The 6,195-nt window shown below is 37.8% G+C and overlaps 1 protein-coding gene across 1 annotated transcript; it reads left to right on the top strand.

The window, feature by feature from the left end:
* Positions 1–719: 719 nt before the first annotated feature.
* On the top strand, positions 720–2,228 carry LOC110913780 (zinc finger BED domain-containing protein RICESLEEPER 2-like). Its single transcript, XM_022158599.1, has 4 exons — positions 720–1,035; positions 1,086–1,412; positions 1,490–1,857; positions 1,974–2,228. The coding sequence occupies exons 1-4, from the start codon at positions 720–722 to the stop codon at positions 2,226–2,228; spliced, it is 1,266 nt and encodes a 421-aa protein (XP_022014291.1).
* Positions 2,229–6,195: the final 3,967 nt, after the last annotated feature.

Below are 6,195 nucleotides of genomic sequence, written 5' to 3'. Positions count from 1 at the left end.
ATTGACCATTAAGTGTTTTTCCTGTTAGGTTATCAATAGAGAAATGTCTTTACCCCGTTCAAATGATACATAATTTCAAGCAAGCGCAGATACTTCAACTCCGAAAAAGGCGCCTAATAGCGATGATGTTATTGTAGTTAATGATGAAGAAGAAAATCTCAATGATGAAGAAAATAATTATGAAGAAGTAAATAATGATGAAGACAATGCCCATTACATCAACTGCTTGGGTTCCTTTTTCCACAATAACTAATGCTGATCAAAATGAAGTCCATCAATGTATATACACTGTGGTGAGAAATTTAACAAGTTTAAGGATGGAACCACCACACCATTAAATAGACATATAAAAAGTATTGTCTGAAAGTAAAAGCCGCAAGTAAAGGACAAATGAAGTTAAATATTTCTTCTGGAAAAGCATCAGGTTCCTTCTTAATATTTTATTTGATTTTTTTTCTCATTTAGTGATATTAATAATTTTCTTGAATAACATCAGGTTCTTCATCAGTGGTGAAAAACTGGAAGTTTAGCAATGCGAGGATGAGGGAGGTTATTTCTCATATGATCATGGTGCATGAATTGCCATTTAATTTTGTTGAGTATGAGTTGTCAATGTGATCATGAAGGAAGCCAATCCGGAATTTGAGAAGATCTCTCGTGCATGAGTTCGACAAGATTGTGTTTCTAGTTACAAACTTGGAAAGAAAAGAATTCAAAAAATGTTGAATACTGTTAATCGTGTGAGCATCACAACTGACATGTGGACATCCGTTCAAAATATCCATTACATGGTAGTTACATGCCACTTTGTAGACTCGGATTTTGATATTCACAAATGCATATTGAGTTTTGTAGATGTGCCTCCGCCATATTCTGGAGTTCATATGTATGATTGCTTATTCAAGTGTTTAAAAGATTGGAATATTGAGATGAAGGTGGCTACTTTGACTGTGGACAATGCTAAAACTAATGATATGGTGGCTAGAAAGTTGATGGATAATTTAAATCTACAAAAAAACTTCCTCTTGATGGAAAGTTGTTTCATGTGTGATGTTGTGCGCATATTCTTAACTTGTTGGTTCAAGATGGTCTATCAGAAATTCAAGATATAATTCACAATGTTCGTGAGAGTGTGAAACATGTGGGTGCTTCTCCGGGGCGATTACATCTCTTTAGTGAGCTCACTAAACAATTACAATTGAAAAAAAAACATCTTATCTTGGATGTCAGTACTCGGTGGAATGCAACATATGCAATGTTGTCTACGGCTTTGGAATTTAAAGAAGTTTTTGAGAATTATGCCGGTCGAGAAAGTACATACACCAAATTACCAAGTGGTGATGATTGGAAAAAATGTAAAGATGTTTGCTCATTCTTGTCACTTTTCGATGAGGCTACCAAAATAATTTCAGGTATTAGTTTATTCTACTTTATCTCTTGCTATTTGTTATACAATATATTTATAAGTAATTGTTTTTTAATCTTGTAGGTTCTGAGTATCCAACTTCTAATTTATTTCTCATTGAGTTATACGTTATAAAGAATGCATTGGATACTGTAGCTCTGGAGGAGAATGATTGCATGCGATCTATGGCATGTAAAATGAAAGAAAAATTTGACAAATACTGGGGCTCTACTAATCTGTTGATTTCTCTGGGTGCTGTTATGGATCCAAGATATAAAATGGAACTAATTAAATTATCTTTCAATACAATTTATTCTCTGGAGGAGGCTAAAGAAGAAGTACAAGTTGTTAATGACATTTTAGAGGATTTGTTTAATGAGAGGCACATAAGGAATCGAATGTTGTTCGAACTGGTGGTGCAACTACTGGGAGTGGAAGCGAGATCAGAGCTGGTTCTTCTAAGAGTTCATCAAGCTTCATGACTTCTTGATTTGGTGATGGTTTGAAATCAGGTAGCGCTATGTATGCTCAACATATTAAAAGTCTTGATACTGTTGAACGTGTGAAGTCAGAGTTAGCCACTTATTTAGAGGAAGGAGTGTACATTTGTGAGACAGGTGCAAGTTTTGATGTTTTGGGATGGTGGAAAGAGAATAGACTTAAGTATAGAATTTTGTCTAAAATGGCAGCTGATATCCTATCTATTCCAATAACAACTGTTGCTTCTGAATCGGCTTTCAACGCTGGTGGCAGGGTTGTTGAGCCACATCGTTCTTGTTTAGGAACAGAGATGGTTGATATGCTTGTTTGTGGAGCTGATTGATATCGTCATTACTATGGACTACATAAAAAGAAAATCAAGGTAATTTGCTTATTCTTTCAACTATAGTACCATTTTTTTGTTACTATTGGTCTAGAACTAATATATATTTTCGTTGTTAATTGTAGGAAAATGACGATATTACATACATTGAGCTTGAATGAAAAAATATGATTTGGGTGAAGCATTTTGAATTTTTGATTTTTTACACACAGTAAGTTTAAACCTCTAATTTTAGCTTACGTATTTTATATATCTTTTATTACAGGTTTAAACATGGATCATGGGTTTTTGGATGAAACATGAATTGGTTGGATGAATCATTATAGATTTTTTTTGGTATAATTATGATGAATTTTTGGATGAATTATTTATTTTTGAACCATTATTTAACATGATGGATTTTTGATGTACTAGACTTGTTCGTTTTGGTAGAATCATGATGGATTTATGATGTACTAGACTTGTTCGTTTGTGTTCGTTAGTTTTCATTTATGTTTGCATTATGTTCGTTTATGTTTATTCAATCATATTCTTTTGTGTTTGTTCGTTTGTGTTCGTTTAGCTTTTTAATGAACGAACACGAACGAACACGAACATTTCCATTTTCTTAATGAACGAACATGAACACAAAAAAGTGTTCGATTATGTGTTCGTGTTCATGTTCGTGTTCGGTTAAATTAAAATGAACAAACACGTTGTGTTCGTTCGGTTCATTTACAGGCCTACTGGACACGGCCCGTGCTGAGCTTACTGTAATGAAGAAATTGTTGTCGGATGACCCTGTTTTCGTGCATGGGGCCATGTTTCCCGTTTCCCTTGTTATCCTTGACCATCCCGAGTGTGTTTTATTTATTACAACACCATCCAAACCTTAAAACCATCATTTCATTAAAAATCATAGAGAGATACATAGTCCTAAGATGCTATTAAGTTAGATAAGAAAGCACAAGAAGCATAAACCATGGAGTTCTAGCCTACAAGTTATTTTAATTAGCAAAATATCCAAGAAGCTAATAGTCTTGGTTGGTTGTGGCTTTATAGAACTCCTTCTTCCGGGCATGGTCTCCTCATATGTCGGCGAGCCACTCCTCTATCCCCCTTGGGAGGAGAAAAGAGGGCTCGTTAGCGTTAGTTTGAGGAGTTGCGACTTCCCCCGGGATTTCTTGTAGATGCTCATAGGGAGGTTCCGCCGGAATGTCGTCCCACGCGGTAGGGTTGTTAACTTCAAGCGCTAGGTTCCAATCCTCTTGAGGGAGGACGGGTTCCATCGGAGGTGTTACAAGAATATTTAACCTCTGGTGCAAGAGGTTAATTTCTTGAAAGCTATTCTCCAGCTCAACCGTAAGATAGTTGATACGGTCAATTAGGACCTCCTCCACTGAAGTCATTTCATCGAGAGCTTCCCTTAATGCTATGACATAGTGTACAAGTGTAGCCTCAATGGAAGGCCTTCTCCCTCTTCGACTGTTTGATGAATGCACGGAAGATGTCTCGCCGTTTTCACTCGACATTCTACGAAAATAAACTGAAAATAGCTTATTTTGCTGAAACAGTGGTCTGGACACGGCCCCGTGCTCAATGAGCACGGCCCCGTGTTCATCTTTCTGCATAGTTTTGAAACAAGGAATCTTGAAGTTCTAAGTTATTTTCTGAACTTGTGAGGCCTTTTTGAACATTAGTAACTTAAAACAATGTTATACAACTTATTTTTAACAAGATTCTTTGAACAAAACTCAATAATTTCTTGCCACAAAGCTTGAAATTTCAAACTTTAATGGAGGATTTTGGAGAAAGATGAAGAAGAAGGAAATGGATAAAAGAGGGAAAGGACAAGATGGTTGTTGGAACCTTCTTTTAGAACATACCTAGGATAGTTGAGAGAAGATTCCTTCAAATCTCTGTCCCTAGATGGTCCAAATGTGCAGAATTCTTGGCTGTATTTATAGAAAACGACAGCGTGCTGGACACGACCCCGTGTCGGCTGGACACGGCCCCGTGTGCAGATAGAATCCTGACGCAGTTTGTCTGTATTCTGACGTAAGAGTTAGAAGGGAATCTTTTGGTGGACACGGGGGCGTGTTGGCTGGACACGGCCCCGTGTTGAGGGGCTGATTATGAAGGTTGTCTACTTCTTAAGGAACTTATTTGTATCGGGTGGTTCCTTACTGGTTGGAACAACCCCAAAGTGCCTAAGATACCTTAATTGCTCTAGACTAAGACGAGAACGCAAGAGGTGGTCGGTGAGGGTAATTCCTATGTTTATTTTAGGTGGACAAGTCCAACCCTTTTCCGGGCTCTCATTAAAGAAGATATATGCCGAATCGCTCAGGTCTATGTATGCACCGAACAAAGTCGATGGAGAGTCCTTCACGGCACAATCGGCACAGGGAAGACTATCGTCCACGTCTTTGCTAGATATGAAGGTAAGATTGGAAACAACGAAGTTGTTTTCATGCGATCCCAACACTTCTTCTTGGTTATCGTCTTGGGATGAGTCAATGAAATCCTTCCTAAGCTCTTTTAACCAATTAAGAATTAGATTTTCTATTTGAATTAACTCGTCAAGGAGCATTTCTCCTAGAATATCCGGTTGGGCACATTCGAGGGAGAGATAGTGATTATTTTTACTTTCACCCCTCTTAAGGTTATAGGGAGTCGATGGGTCTAAATAGTGGGGCTTATAATTTAGAAAATAACATTCTAATTCTTTATGGTTGCCACCACATAATCGACACCACGTACCATAAGAGTGCCGAAAGTAAAAAGAATTACCATCACTCATGTTTGTGTCAGAAATTACCAACCGCCGGGATCTAACGGTTCTGTTTTCAGTAACTGAACCTTGGGCACGGGGGCGTGTTGAGTGAGCACGGCCCCGTGTTCAGCTTACTGTCTGACTTAAAACAAGATTGCCAGTTCCAATGATTGGGCACGGGGCGTGTTCAGCGGGCACGACCCGTGCTTAGGTCTGCAGAAGCTGAAAAACTAGAAAAATCCTAAAAAAATAAAAAGAAAATAAAAAAAATGATTAGGCCGTTGATTCCTAACTTTCTTAAAATCCTTGTGTCCCCGGCAACGGCGCCAAAAACTTGATGCGTGTTAGTGTGTATATGTTTTAGGTATATATTTTAAGCCCTTTTTACACTTTTTAGCCAAGTTTTAAATTTATAAAACACGATATTTACTAACACTACACACACATATGGGCAAGTGCACCCATCGTGGACGTAGTATGGTGTTGGTAAGATACCGAGGTCGTCCAAGGACACAAGAGCTTTTAGTACCGGTTTATCCTCAACGTCTAATTAAATCAAAATGTTAGAAAAGATTTTAAAACTAAGAAAATAAAACTAAGTAAATGCTGAAAAATAAAAATAAAACAGATAGACAAGATGAATCACTTGGATCCGACTCTTGTATAGTGTAACCTTTGATTATTTTCGCACTTTTGCACTTGTTTAAGAGATTATCTTAGTTATTGTAGTAGGCCCCTCTTTTGAAGGTGACGTTACCCTCAACCCAGTAGTTTGAGTCAGCAAGGATACAATCCTAAAGGGTCGGATTATTGAAAGATAATTAATTAAGTTATTAATGCAAATTATGGTAGGCCCCTCTTTTGAAGGTGACGTTACCCTCGACTAAGTAGTCTGAGTCAGCAGGGATACAGTCCTAAGTAGCCGGGTTAGAGTATTAATAGTAGTTTAACTTATGAGGGGGTCAAAGAGTTTGGATCACCGCCATCCAATACCTTTGGGTATTGAAGGAGATCCTACTAAATTTGACCCAGGTCCCTTGCAGGACCTCTAAACGCTGAACAATGGCAAGACTCTTACCAAACCGTTCCCTTAACCCCCGACCAGGTAGCCAACATACCTCCATATAGACCGTGGAGATATGAATGGTTAAAATCTTTTATTTTATATAGACAGTAAAATAATGTCAAGACACCACGGACAAACGATAAGGA

Source organism: Helianthus annuus, chromosome 16 (genome assembly GCF_002127325.2).
Source record: "Helianthus annuus cultivar XRQ/B chromosome 16, HanXRQr2.0-SUNRISE, whole genome shotgun sequence".
In the NCBI taxonomy this organism is placed as follows: domain Eukaryota; kingdom Viridiplantae; phylum Streptophyta; class Magnoliopsida; order Asterales; family Asteraceae; genus Helianthus; species Helianthus annuus.
Note: the sequence above shows the minus strand (reverse complement) of the source record. Positions and strands in the feature narration are given on the sequence as shown.

Excerpts from the sequence above, each read along its gene's own strand:
- LOC110913780 (XM_022158599.1), top strand. The coding sequence starts at position 720 with ATGTTGAATACTGTTAATCGTGTGAGCATCACAACTGACATGTGGACA. Across the intron at positions 1,413-1,489 it reads GGCTACCAAAATAATTTCAG|GTTCTGAGTATCCAACTTCT; the intron begins GTATTAGTTTAT and ends TTAATCTTGTAG. Across the intron at positions 1,858-1,973 it reads TGGAAGCGAGATCAGAGCTG|TCAGAGTTAGCCACTTATTT; the intron begins GTTCTTCTAAGA and ends GAACGTGTGAAG.